The 15,266-nt window shown below is 39.2% G+C and overlaps 1 protein-coding gene across 2 annotated transcripts in view; it reads right to left on the reverse strand.

Annotated features, from left to right (window-relative positions):
* The window catches only part of CCDC102B (coiled-coil domain containing 102B), a 238,406-nt gene that overhangs the window by 145,502 nt on the left and 77,638 nt on the right, over window positions 1-15,266 (reverse strand). For both annotated transcript variants that reach the window (XM_065935113.1, XM_065935114.1), the window contains exon 5: window positions 12,162-12,278. In XM_065935113.1, coding sequence (XP_065791185.1) covers window positions 12,162-12,278 — 117 coding nt within the window. The remainder of the gene's footprint in view (window positions 1-12,161; window positions 12,279-15,266) is intronic.

Here is a 15,266-nt window from a genome sequence, read left to right on the forward strand (position 1 = left end):
AATAGCATTTTTAAATGAATTAGCTAAATTCCGTCATTGCTCCCATGGAAAGCAGTAAGCAGGATCTTGAAAAAATTGTAGAGAACCTGCAGGCCAAAGGAACAGAAGTCCCAGATGCATGTGTGTGAACCAAAGAGAATAAGACCCAGAGGGCATCACAGTGGAAATCTTAAGCCAGAGGACACTGGGAAAACCCAAGGTGCCTCGAGGTTGGGATTTCAGAAATGTGCAGGGATTTCACAAGACATAGGCTGATCCTGAGACTCTAACATTTACGAGTTTTGATTAACCCAATTTCTTCTATTACCTCCCACATCCCAATTTTCAGTAGACTGTTCTCTACCCAACGAAAGTTACTAAGAAATTTACAGTTAAAGACATTAAATCTCAGACTGTAATTAAATCATCAGCTCAGTGGATGTGAATTTGAGCACACTCCAGGAGACACTGGGCTTCCCTGGTGGCCCAGACAGTAAAGAATTTGCCTGTAATGCAGGGGACCCCAGTTCAATCCCTGGGTCAGAAAGACCCCCTGAAGAAGGAAATGGCAACCCACTCTAGTATTCTTGCCTGTAGAACTTCAAGGACAGAGGAGCCTGGCATGCTGCAGTCCATGGAGTTGCAAAGAATTGGACATGACTTAGTGACTGAACAACAACAATTAAATCATCAATCTAACTTAGCCAGAAAACTTTCCCAAAGATCTAGTCACCCAGAAAAGATATTGCTGTTGAGATACCCAAGCAAAGACATTCAAATCCTGCATTTCACTCCACATCATTTAAAACCCTTTCTGAAAAAATAAAATCTGTTACTTGAGGCACTTAATACTTCCCGGATAAATGATCTCTGGTTTTCATCCATTATTCAGTTTTATATTTATCAGCTTTCTGTAACTCCAGGACAAGTGACAGGTTTCATCTTGGATAATTGAACTATTTAGACTCATATTTGTCTAAATGACCAGAATGCATATCCATGTGTGACAGTTTGATTTTCACTTTTCCCAGAATATTATTTTTCTCTGATGGTTTACTCATATCACATATCTTTTTATAGACCCTGGTTCCTGAGTTTCATCAATAAGAACTCAGAATCTGCCAGAATGCTTAAATTCATAACACTAACAGGCTTCTAAATTAACCTGCTTGCAAATGTCAATATCCTCTTTCAAAATTATATAATCATTTCTGATACATTCATCGTATTCTCAGTAATCTAGGTCTCTTTGCTAGGACATGTAAAGTCAATAAGAGGTACGTGATACAAGTGATTTAAATGAATTCAAATCAACATCTATTGTGGCAAGCTCAGAAAATTAAATTATGACGGCACCAGATTTCTAATTATATGACACCCTTCTCATTAAAGAAGATTCCATTTAACTATGTCAGTAAATAAAGTCTCAGGCTTTTCTTCATCTAAAATTCCTAACTAGCCCAGCTCCCTCACCATCACACACCTCGACTTTGTAGCGCCCCTAGAGTTGAACATATGTATGATTTTTTGATGAATGCTGTGTCTCTCATTGAAGGCAGTTCTCTGAGGTCAGGCTCATTTCTACTTTGGACACCAATGAATTACTAGCGTGTGCTAAGTCACTTCAGTCCTGTCTGACTCTTTGTGATCCTAAGGACTGTAGCCCACCAGGCTCCTCTGTCCATGGGATTCTCCAGCAAGAATACTGGAGTGGGTTGCTATTTCCTCTTCTAGGGGAACTTCCTCACCCAGGAATCGAAGCAGTGTCTCCTGCCTCGGCAGAAAGATTCTTTACCTCTAGTGCCACCTGGGAAGCACAGTGAAAGTCACTCAGCCACGTCTGACTCTTTGTGACCCCGTGGACTATATAGTCCATGGAATTCTCCAGGTCAGAATACTGGAATGGATAGCCGTTCCCTTCTCCAGGGGATCCTCCCAAACCAGGGATCGAACCCAGGTCTCCTGCGTTGCAGGCGGATTCTTTACCAGATGAGCCAGGGAAGCACAGGAGGACCATACACTATTTCCAGAATTAAAAATTGAATTTATAATGTAAGAAAACATCTTGAAAACATTTTATCTTTTAAAACAGAGGACAAAACACTTTCTACTCTCTGTGTTCCCCTGCCCCCACCTTACCTTGAAAAAAAATTGGGAATTAATTGCTCCTCATTAGACTATGTTCTTCTCCTAGTAATCAAATTATTTGCTCAAACAAAATAATGTATAGTTGAGTAAGAAGAAAAGGAGAAATTTTTCATTTACTGTCAATATCCCAATATGTTAAAAAAACAAAACCCAACTCTTCAATATATTCTCCTACTCAACAAAAATGCTCTAATTTTTTTTACAGGTCAAATTATGAAGTTAGACATGAGCAACACAGGGTGGTCTACCAGAAAAAGATTCAAGATAATCTCTAAACCCCACTCTGGATACCCTGCAATGTGGCCCAGGAGAGCTCATGGACAGGCTATTAATATAAAATAACCACATATTTTTCCAACTCTGGGGCTGCCTAGGCACACAGTGGATACAAACTAACCACAGGGGCTTCTCCAACTTGGGCACATGACACCTTGATGCACAGCTGTGTCCTCAAGTGACCTTAGGCAGCCCAGAGCCTATAAAAGACTCATAAATATTCTATACATGCCTACGTCTAATTAGGACAGACTGAATTATGGGAAAGACATGAGCAATAGAGCCTGTTGCTTTGCAACTTGCAACAATCAATCAAAACTGTCATTCTCCACCCACCTATATGAATATGTAAAAGCCCTGTCTTGGAAACCATGTATCTTATCATTCTGTTGCCAGTCCCTCTTCTGGCGTGGCCCACTTCTTCCTTGAGGTGTTCTTTAGTTCTTTCTTCAATAAACTAGTTTTTGCCACTGTAAGACTTCAGATTCTTCTTTGCGTCCTTCCTAGGAACAGAGGCCCATGAGGAAGGGTCCTCTCCGACCCTCCCTGTTGGGTAAGAGTCAGAACATCCTTTGTATTACATTTATTTGCTGGCAATACTGCAGTCTTCAGCTGTCTCACCTGCTATTCCCTTCTCCACTCATTGTCCTTACCTCTACCTTTCCTCTTTACATAACTTCGATGCTATTCATCCTTCACATCTCATCCTCAACATCTTTTCTATGAACTCACATAGATCACTATTCTGCACATCTAAGTATGTAACACACTGGGTTTATTTGTCTCGGTTGGTTGGGTTTGCTTCCCAAGGTGGCAACCACTCTACTGAATCCCAGTGCTTAATTCTAGTGCCAAGCATACTGGATATTATTGATAAATATTTGCTGAATAAATGATCAAATTAGACAATGAGTGCATAAGCATATAAACTACGACTTCATTGCTGGCTTTGCTTTTCATTTCACTGTCATTTTGAGAATCCAGTTGGTATGCACACATGGAGAAAATTTGCCTTAAACCCCAACAATGGCACAATTGCTGAACACAAAAAAATCTTATGTTACAAAATGTTTATGTTTAATCCTGCATAAGCAAAATAAAGAGGACTACTTATATAATCACAAGTTAAATTTAACATGTTACCCATCTGGGCCTTTTTGTCTTAATAAGCAGCGTTTTAAAAGTAAATAAATATAGACATTCTGAAAAAGAGAAAAATGAGTATATTTGGTTCCTTCAGCTTATGTCATACTGCATTCAGTTAGGATTAGGAAGAAAAAGAAATCATTTAAAAAGCATTGGTGGGAGGGAGCCTCTAGAGAGAAGGGGTATGTATATTCTTATGATTGATTCACGTTGTACGGTGGAAATTAACACAACATTGTAAAGCAATTATCCTCCAATTAAAAATAAATTAAAAAATAAAGCACATATTCTCACATGGTGTGGACAGATTTTAATCCTAGGGAAGCATCAGAAACAATGTGTCAAAGGCGTGGGGAGGCGGACACATCCAGCGCCACTGTGGGTAATTCACTAAAGTCAGAAAGGGACCCTGTGAAATGAAGGACTAGGTGGTAACTTTAAGGTTCCTTCCAGTTCCAGACTCCCATGGTCTTTGCCCATATAATCACTGAAGATTTGCCTAAGTGCCAATGCATGAAAAGATACAATTCAAAACACTTAGTGACTGAAGAATGGGAAAGGATTCTACTCGTTTGGAAGGTATACAGACTAATTTTGGAGCCAGATTATTCACATTAAAAGATGCAATCCCCCCAGCAAACATGTATTGGAAACCAATTTGGCACCAGAAACTGTGGTCAGTGCAGTACTGTAAGACAGTGCCCTTGAATTCCAGAAAGTTTACAGCTGAGGAGAGGAAGAACACACGCATACTATAGAAGTATTCTGAAGTCTTCTATGGGATATCACAGAATTATCCAGTGTTACTAATGTGTAAAAACCTGATTGTCATTCCAATATAGGATCTACAAAATGAAATTTGAATGACAAGGGAGAAACTGTGTATTCCTTACGTGCCTACTACATATATATAATGTACAATGTTTAGTATTTCACACATACCGATGAATTAATCCTTTAGATGAGCTATTACTTAGACTCTATTTTGCAGACAATCAAACAGACTCAGAAAGCCTACGTAGGGACTTCACCTGTGGCTCAGAGGTAAAGAATCTGCCTGCCAATGCAAGAGACATTCGTTTGATCCTTGGGTCAAGAAGATCCCACAGGCCACGGAACAACTAAATATGAGCCCCACAACTACTAAGCCTGTGCTTTAGAGCTGGGAGCCACAGTTACTGAGCCACATGCTGCAAGTACTGAAGCCCTTGTGCCCTGAGCCCACACTCCGCAACGAGAGAAGCCACTGCTTTGAGAAGCCTGGTCACTGCAACTAGAGAAAAGCCCTCGCAGCAATGAGACCCAGGACAGCCAAATATAGATAAATAAAAAGTGTTTTTTTTAAAAAAGAAGAAGAAAACCTATGCAGTGGTTAGGAAGACAAATGGCAAGAAAGTGCCAAGATAAGAATTTGGACTCAGGTCTCTGGGACCCCAAAAATGGAAATAATGCTAAAGATGCCTATTTTCAGAGGCGTATATAGAAAAGGTAGAACTTGTCATACATACTGAGAGAAGACTGGAAGTTTTTAACTGTATTTTTGACATAATTGTACATTCTTAAGCAGTTGTAAGAAATGATCAAAATAAATCCCAAGTGCCCTATATCCTGTTTGACCCAGTGGTAACATCTTATAACTCTATAGCTGTAAAAATATAACAACCAGATGTCAACAATAATATGGTAAAAATAGGGGCCATTTTCATCACAAGGATGTATCATGTTGCCTCTTTATAGCCACACACACTCCCCTCCCATCCCTCCTTCATCCCCTGGAACCACTAATCTGCTCTCTGTTTGGAAAATTTTGTAGTTTCAGTACTGTAATACAAATGGAATTATGGGCTTGTTATCTTCTAAGATTTTTCACTCAAAATGCTTCTCCAAAGATGCATCCAGATTGCTGTATAGATAAAGAATTCATTCCATTTAACAGCTGAGGGGTATCCCAAGGTATGGTTATAAAGGCTTAGTGTTTCCTCACTGAAGGTATTATTTTTGAATCCAAGTTTTGGCATTTACAAACAAAACTACTTTAAAGATCCATGCGTAAGTTTGTGTGGATATATGTTTGCCGGTGTACATTCTCATTTCTCTGAGAGAAATACTCAGGAGTGCGACTTCTTGGTCACACGAGAGTTGTCATTTGGGAACCCACCAGACTGTTCTCCAATGTGACTGCGTCATTTACGTTTCTGCAGAAAGCTGCGCAGCCAGTAGCTCTGCATTCTCACCAGCATTGCCGTTGCTACTAATTTCTATTTTAGCCATTCTGATAAGTATGTAGTTACAAGCTCACTGTGGTTTTCATCTGCATTCCCCTGATGGCTCACGCATTGACATCTTTCATGTGCTTATTTACTGGAGACAATTCATCTCAGTTTTCTTTCATCTGAGAAGGTCCTAAAGGACACGTTGACTGGATATAGTACTTTGAGTTGACAATTCTTTTAGAATTTGGACAAGTATGTGCTACTTTTTTTCTGGCCTCCATGGTTTCTGATGCAATTTTCACTGTCATTTGGATTATTTCTTGCCTATAGCTGAGGTGTAATTTCCTTCTTGTTGTCAAGATTATTTTTTCTTAATTCTCCACACGTTGACTAATGTGTCTTGATGTGAACTTGAGGTTATGCTGATTGGGGTTTGCTAATAAGCATCTTGACTGCAGATTTGACCCTTTTCCTAAATTTGGGAAATTTTCACTCTATTTCTTTGAGTAATATTCAGCCTACATAATTTCTCCTCTCACATGGCCTCCAATGGCTTAAGTGTTTGATATTTGTTAGCATCCCACAGGCCTCCTACCACAATCCTTCTTAGCAAAGGCTTTTTCTCTTCCAGACTGTCTCAGACTGGATCCTTTCCCCTCTCCCTTCCATTCATAATTTTTTTTTAAATTGTGGTTACTATGCTTTTCCCTTCTAACCTTTCCATTCGTTTCTTCTTTGTATTTTCTAATTCTCTGGTGGGATCAGTGGTAAAGAACTCACCATCAATGTAAGAGACCTAAGACTTGGGTTCAATCCCTGGGTTGGGAAGATCCCCTGAAGAGGGCATGGCAACTCACTCCAGTATTCTTGCCTGAAAAATCCCATGGATGGAGGAGCCTGGTGGGCTACAGTCCATTGGGTCGCAAAGAATCAGACATGACTGAGCAGCTAAGCACAACAGGCTAAGCACGGCTACTTTTTCTATTTGTTTCAAGCATGGTTACTATTGCTGATTAAAGCATTTTCATGACGGCCACTTTAAAATCCTTGCCAAGGAATGCAAACATCTCTGTCTTTGTAGTATCGGCATTTGTTGCTTGTCTTTTTCATTCACTCTGAGATATTTTGGTTCTTGATATGATGAGTAATATTCGGTTGTGTTCTGAACATGTGCGGTATTATCTTATGAGACTCTATTTTATCTAAACATAGGTGGGTTCCTCTGACACACCATTCTGGAAGGCAAAGAGGCAGCACTAACTCATTACTTCCAGATGAAGGGACAAGTCCAGGTTCCCCACAAACCTCCACTGATACCTGGGTGAGGTCGCCCCTTGGCTCCTGCTGGAGGGGGATGGGAGATCCCGCTTCCACCAGACCTTGTTAGCTGGGAGAGGGTAGAAGTGAAATACAGGCCCCACACATGGTTTTCACTGACACCGGGGAAAAGGTCTGGGGGTCTCATCACTGCCCAGTGGGGATGAGACCCTGGCTCCAACTCGGTCTTCGATGCCACCACTTCAGAATAAAGGACTTAGCAACTTCTTGCTGCCTTGCAAGAGTGGAAGTGTACGCTCCCAGTCAGCTTTATTAACGGGGGTTCAGGCAGCGCACCACTGTTTTCTGTAGTAATTTGGTGGGTTAGAACATTTCTCGTCTAGAAGTTTCCTGTCTTGCTATTCCCTAGCTGGCTATTCCCAAGCTAGCCACTCCCTAGTCCTTTGATTACAGCAAACAGATTTCAGTTGTGTTTTGTTGTCATCTGGTTCTATCGTATTCCCGTGTTTCTGGCCTCTTCAGCTCCAATTCTGGGATCTATGCAGGGGAAAGAAAATCAGGCAACTCACCTCATCTCATTTCTTAGGTTCCAAGGCAGCTGGCTGAAGGCCACTTCTCTTCAACTTGGAGAGTCCTTTATGTTTGCTTTACATATAGTGTTCAGAGTTTCTATGTGACTTACTAAGTAGGGAAAACTATGGGAAGATCCCTTGGAGTGGGAAATGCCAACCTGCTCCAGTATCCTTGCTGGGAAATTCCATGGACAGAGGAGCCTGAGGTTACAGTTCATGGGGTCACAAAGAGTTGGACACGACTGAGCAACTAAACTACAACAACTGAAGGAAAAGCATATCTGCTTAATCTTTCTAAAATGTAACAGGAATAAGATATAAATGTGTGAATAGGTGAGAAGAAAAAACAACAAACCACAGAAAAGAAATACGAAATGAAAACTCCTGAAAATTTGAAACAGAATTGTAAGTGATACATTTTTTTTTTTAGTAATATGAGATAAACTATTTTCTCTTGGAAAATAATTATCCCAAAAATTGGCCTAAAAATGTAACACGAGTGTTTCCTGATTATGAGTTTGCTTTCAAGCAGGATCTAGGTTGTAGAAAGAAGTAATGATTTCTTCACTTGGAATGCCAGTCCATGTCCATTCTAAATAAACTCTCCTTTCTAGTTCAAGGGGTCTTGATCTTAAATGTGGAGAAAAGATGAAATGCATATGCATGTATGCATGGTGGTGGTAGTCTCTCAGTCCTGTCCGACTCTTTGTGACCCCAGGGGCTGTAGCCCGCGAGGCTCCTCTGTCCATGGAACTCTCCAGGCAAGAATACTGGAGGGGATAGCCACTCCTTTCTCCAGGGGACCTTCCTGACCCAGGGACTGAACCCACATCTCCTGCACTGCAAGCAGATTCCTCCCTGTATGAGGCACGAGGGAAGCCCCATTAGCACACGCACACGTGCACATGTTAACATACATTTATCAGACGCTCCTTGCCTAGAGAATGACCTCATCACACACTGACCAGAACAGTCAACTATTTAAACACTGTGGAGCCTCGTTTTAAATCAGGGCTGCATCTTTAATTTCTTTGACCAATCCGATTTCCAAGAGCATCATCAAACTACTTCTGAAAGAGGCTGGGCAGACTGAGAGACAAGAAAAACACACTCAAAGAGTCAGACACGACTGAATGACTGGACAACAGCAAGCTCTGACTCAACGCGCCTGAGTTTGTGCAAATTCAGGGAGATAGTGACGGACAGAGGAGCCTGGTGTGCTGCAGTTCATGGGGTTGCAGAGTCGGACATGACTTAGTGACTGAACAACAGGTGAAAACAACACTGTTTTCATATTGGTGAGTGTTAGCAACAGTTTCAAAAAAGGTGTCCACAATATGTAAGAATCATCAATGGTTAGAAAACCATGATGTTTGATATGAAAATACTATTTTTTAATTCTTACAATTAAAATCAATCACATTTCCAGAGTCATTGCTTTAGTAAATCCACAGGAAGAGGAGAGACCAAGGTAGCCATGTCAGATACTGGCTGCTGCTAACACATGGCTTCAGGATTTAACTCAGAGCTTTAGCCCTTGCTAACTAAAGCCCCTAACCTGCTGAACAATCTGACCTGAGTGTGTGCTCCTGAGAAATTGGAACTAAAGGAGAACGGAGGTAAAAGATGGTCTCAGTAACATTTGAAGGTGTCTTTGGGACCGTGAGCAAGGTTAAGTTTTCTAAGATGCTTTCCATTAAAAGTAGCTAAGAATACACAGAACCTAAAAGTGTTAAAATATGAAATAAGGTTTTATATTTCAACAACCCAGCAGTATATATTGATGTATGCAGTAAGTTCTCAACAAATGATAGCTATTAAAATAAACATTATACTAATAAAAATGAGCAAACAACTAGAAGTATATATTTAGCTCAATAAAATACAAATTAAAATGATCTTTTTGGCCTATCAACTAGGGAAGTATTAAAAAACAATAATATATATTGTTGGCTATACAGTGAGCATGCTTATACATTGCAGGTAAGTATGAATATAAATTGATACAATTTGCTAATGGACAATTTGGCAGTGTGTATAAAATACTGAAAAAAATAAACATCCTTTTGAAAAAGCCTACTATTTCTAGGAATTTAACCTAAGCCATTTTTTAAATGTCTAAAGATGCATCTGCCCACGCATGTTTCCTGCACTGTTGATTACATGTGAAAGCGAAAGTGTTAGTCTGTCAGTCGTGTCTGACTCTTTGAGACCCCATAGACCATATCCTGCCAGGCTCCTCTATCCATGGAATTCTCCAGGCCAGAATACTGGAGTGGGTAGCCATTCCCTTCTCCAGGGGATCTTCCTAACCCAGGGACTAAACTCAGGTCTCCCACATTGCAGGCAGATTTATATGTCTAATAATAAAAGTAAGCAGATTTTTAAAAAAATAATTATATTAAATTACAGTATAATTACTCAATGACTTTTATGCAAACATAAAAAGTCATGATATGATCTTAAGACCTAAACAAAACCAGTGTAAAAAGTGAAACACTGCAATGGTTATGTCTTCTTTTCAAAAAAAAAAAAGATCATAGCTTCTATCCTGGTTTAAAATTCAAATGAACACATACACCCACCTCCACACCACACACACAGGGGCTCACTGCTTCTCTAAGAATTCGTCCCAATATTTGTTTTCTTTTGAACAAAGTCTTCTTTCTTTGGTTTAACTCAACTGAATATAGCATTCAATTGCACACAGCCAAAGACACAGCCAATTCATGTCTACATTAGCTTTCAGCATTAAAAGCTTCACTAAGAATTTCAAAATAGCAAAATTATGTCTCATAGTGCTTGAATGTCTTGTGGGAAAGCATCTTTAGGTGGGCAAACTGTATGTGAATTTAAGATACATTATTGAGCTCTATAGAGGTGAAATGGTTTCCTCAAATGAGTCTCAGAACTTTATATTACACCAAACTAAAAAAGTTGCGCATCAGAGATCCTATATTGCAATGGTTCCCAAAACATCCTGAAAGTGAGGATCTAAGACAAAATGGCCAGCTTTGAGGAGAGCAGTAATACACATATGTGACTTCCATGCATTTGTCTCTAACTCCTAAATAAGCCTGTATTCCACCTGCTGTTCAGTAACTCATCAAAGATGCTTCTCAGATCTCAGGGCCAAGGAGAAGTGGCATCTACCCTGATGGTTTGCTTCTTCTTAGAAAACAAAAGTTAGAAGAGCCATCATGTTTTTATTTTCCCTTTGACATAATTGTTAGGAAGAGATGTTTTCAACAGTTCAGTCTTTTTCATCAGGGTGTCTCCATATGCCCTGCCTCACCCAACACCCCTTATATGACTCAGAAGAGGTGACAAGCGAAAAGCTAATCTAGGCGGAGCTAATTACCTCGGCTAATTCCCAACAGTAAAGCACTCTACCTCTGACATTTTTTTCCCCTGCAGTGTGTGATCTTTTGAAAAATCCTGTGTGGTAACCAGTATTCCCTCTTACTTCCTTTATTACAACCCGTAAACTGAGACTCAGAGGCTTAAGCAGTGAACCAGGATAAAGTAATCAGTAAGTGATGGAGCCACTTTTGCTCCAAAATCTATGCATTTTCCACTGTGCCATGTTCATCTGATATAAAACATACCATGGTGTGAATTCAGTCTTGACAGAATTTTATAAGGGAGAAATCTTCTAATACAAATTACTTTCCTCCTAGTCTATTTTTCACTTGCTTAATTCCATTTCCTGAATTGTTCCTACACATTTGTATCTAAGACATCTTCCAGAATTACCTGTTACGAAATAAATAATTTATGATTTCCCACTTTTAATGCACTAACACAATGTTCTATAGAGTACAAACAATTTATTCTCCCTTCCTATCTTTAAGGATAATTCCTTCTTTATCAACAAGGCAAATAAAACAGAGTGTATCATCTGAAAATTAATTTGTTGTTGTTGGTGTGGGAGTGGAATATAGAGATTTCCACTATTTTACTTGGTATATCTAAGAAATGGATTAACTATAACCAAAATGACATTGTTCTGCCTACAACTAGTTGCCAAAGGCCATGTGAAGTTCAACCAGGAACTACGTGCAACGAATCTTGTATGTCATTGCTCCAGACAATACCTTAACATATCAGAACCCAGGCAGCTAATAAAAATTTTAATAAGTGTTTATTTACAGTAAAATGTAGCAGCCTATAGTGTGGTTTTTTCAGTCAAATAATGTCTTTGTAACACTCAGATAAGCTAGACATAGTATTGGGCCAATATAATTCCACAGCATTTTAAATCACATTTTAAATCACCGGACTTCCCTGGGGTTCCAGTGGTTAAGACTGTGATTCCACTGCAGAGGGCATGGGTTTGAACCCTGGACAGTGGACTTAGGATTCCGCATGCCTTGCAATGTGGCCAAATAAATAAGTAAATCATATGCAAACTGATATATTATCTTTTTCAGCAGCATTCTTTTTCATAAAATAACCAAAGACTCCCCAGTTTTACTTCTTATGACAGCATATCATTTAATAACCTTCAGATATGTTTTAGTACACTACTCTTTATCCAAAATCTTACCTCTGCTCTTAACTCATAGACCACTCTGTCATTGCTGTTTGGAGATTTTGATTCTTCCCTTATAAGTCCTGATACTTCCTCTATTTCATTTTTATGTTGACCATGAAGAATGTCAAACTGCAAAAAGAAAAAGTCATAATCACAAATTACAAAGGCTGGTTCCAGGATAATTCATATTAGTTTTTCATTTTGCTTTCAGTTTCTTTTTTTGCTATGTGGAATCTGATAGGTTTTCTTGTTGCTATTATAGTTTTTGTAGTTGAACCGTGTATTTTTTTACACTTGCAGCTGAAAAATCCTGTATTACTGGAAAAGCAAATCAGCAAATCTTCATTAATCTAAATCCACCAATTGAAAATTAGACAAATCTTCGTTACCTCCACAGATTCTTAATAATTGACCAACCGGATTCCAAACTAATCCAATTAATTCTGATCTTTCAGTCTTGAATATTAGTACCATAGTACTCTTTGTAATCCTACTTATGTATATTTGCTATGAAATATAAATAGTGCATAGATCATAGCAGAGATAAATTTGGGCACTAGAAACAATACATCTATATGACACTCAAGTTTGTTAAGACATATGTAGAACATCTATAGAAGATGCCAATTAATTGCCATAGAAAACTGCGGCAGGAAAAACAAACAATGGAATATTGTTCAACACTAAAAAGAAATGAGCTGTCAGACAAATGAAAGAGACATGGAGGAAATTTAATGCATATTACTAAGTAAAAGAAATCTATCTGAAAAGGCTACATACTGTATGATTCCAACTTTATGACATTCTAGAAAAGGCAAAACTATGGAGACAGTAAAAAGACCAGTGGTTTCCAGGGACTGGAGGATGAAGGGATGAATCAGTGGAACACAAAGGATTTTTAGGGCAGAGAAATTATTCTGTATGATACTCTAATGATGGATACATGTTGTTACAATAGTGAAGGTCACTCAGTTGTGTTCAACTCTTTGAAACCCCATGGACTGTAGCCCGCTAGACTCTGTCCATGGGATTTTCCAGGCAAGAATACTAGAGTGGATTGCCATTCCCTTCTCCAGGGGATCTTCCTGACCCAGAGATTGAACCTGGGTCTCCTGCATTGCAGGCAGATTCTTTAACATCTGATCCAAGAGAGAAACCCATGTAGTTATACATATATAACATGTTACTATATATTTGTCTAAACCAATAGAAGCCTATGTAGTTATACATGTATAACATGTTGCTATATATTTGTCTAAACCAATAGAATGTATAACACTGAGTGAAACTTAAAGTAATTTGGGTGACTGTATGTCAATAAATGAATAAATGGGGTGAAGGATTTTGATAATGGGGGAAGCCACATATGAATGTGGGGTGGGAGTTATATGTAAGTAAATGTAAGTGAGGGCTTCCCTGGTGGCTCAGAGGTTAAAGCGTCTGCCTGCGATGCAGGAGACCTGGGTTCGATCCCTGAATTGCGAAGATCCCCTGGAGAAGGAAATGGCAACCCACTCCAGTATTCTTGCCTGGAGAATCCCATGGAGGGAGGAGCCTGGTAGGCTACAGTCCATGGGGTCACAAAGAGTCAGACACGACTGAGCAACTTCACTCACTCACTCACTCAAGTGTAAGTGAAAGTCACTCAGTCGTGATCGACTCTTTGCAACACTATGGACCATGGTCAACACAGTCCATGGAATTCTCCAGGCCAGAATACTGGAGTGGGCAGCCTTTCCGTCTCCAGGGGATCTTCCCAACACAGGGATCAAAACCAGGTCTCCCCACTGCAGGCAGATTCTTTACCAACTGAGCTATCAGGCAACACCACCTTCCATTCCATCTTGCTGTGAACCTACAACTACTGGGAAAAAAAAAAGTCTATAAAAAGAAACATAAGAATGAGAAAAATCCTAGAAATGCAAACAATGACTTTTCCCTGTAGCTGTCTTATAATTAGAAGTTTTCAGCAGAATCATAACATTTGATATACATTTAATACGTGGGTATATGCACATGTACTTTCTGTTTTATTAACATGTTTCCCCCATACGATGTAGGTAAACATTTTCAGAAATAAAATTACATAATTGGTGGCATACAATCAGACAATAAATCAGAACATAAAAGCTATCATTATATCACATAAAATTTTAAAATAACGTTACTCATGCTATTGTTAATAGTAATAGTTCAGGCTTAGTCACTCAGTCATGTCCAACTCTTTGCAACACCATTGACTGCAGCTCACCAGGCTCCTCCATGGAATTCTCTAGGCACGGATACTGGAGTGGGTTGCCATTTCCTACTTCACATAGTAATATTAAGCATACACTGATCTCAAGAAACCAGGCTTGATATATAGTTCCTTACTTAATGCTGACAGTAATCCTTTGTGTTAGGTCTGATTATTACCCCTTAAAGAAAAATAAACCATATTTTTACTAGACTTAAGTAACATTCCCAAATTCACAAAGCTAATAACTGGAGGAAGAAAATTTGAGAACATTCCTGCCAAATTCATTACCTGAGTTATTAATCATAAACCAACGCTCCATCTATAATTATAAAACTAAGTGTGTTAATAATTTTCTGAAAGGCAATAAGCTTATAGAAATAGAAAGCAGAAGGAGCTTATCAGAAGACACCATCACCCCAACATACTAGAAATGAACCACAGTGAAAGGAGGAGCTGATTTGCCGACTACATAGAGGCTCCACTTTCAGAGCTGGTAATGTGGGAAATACAGCATGCAAGGCATGACTGCAACAGGACATCATGCAACAAAGTCCACTGAAAGGCTGTCTCCACATGTTTCACTCCACTTTCATGTCGGTTAAATAGACAGCATGGCATTGATCTCTGGCCAAAATAAAATAAGAGTAACTTTTCTAATAAAAGAATAACAAATTGCAAGCAACAGGTTTGGGACTGTGTTCACCAGAGTAAAATTTAACTCATGCTGGTAACTGAGTGCCCCTCACTTCACTTCTTGAAATCTTGGTCATTACTTCCCAGGGAACTAGATCAATAATGAGCCTTTCCGTTGTCAACAGAACTTTCAATAAGCCCCTCAAAGGAGAGAAGAGGTAGGAAAATACATTTTCATACACAGC

This window comes from Muntiacus reevesi, chromosome 4 (genome assembly GCF_963930625.1).
Source record: "Muntiacus reevesi chromosome 4, mMunRee1.1, whole genome shotgun sequence".
Classification (NCBI taxonomy): Eukaryota; Metazoa; Chordata; class Mammalia; order Artiodactyla; family Cervidae; genus Muntiacus; species Muntiacus reevesi.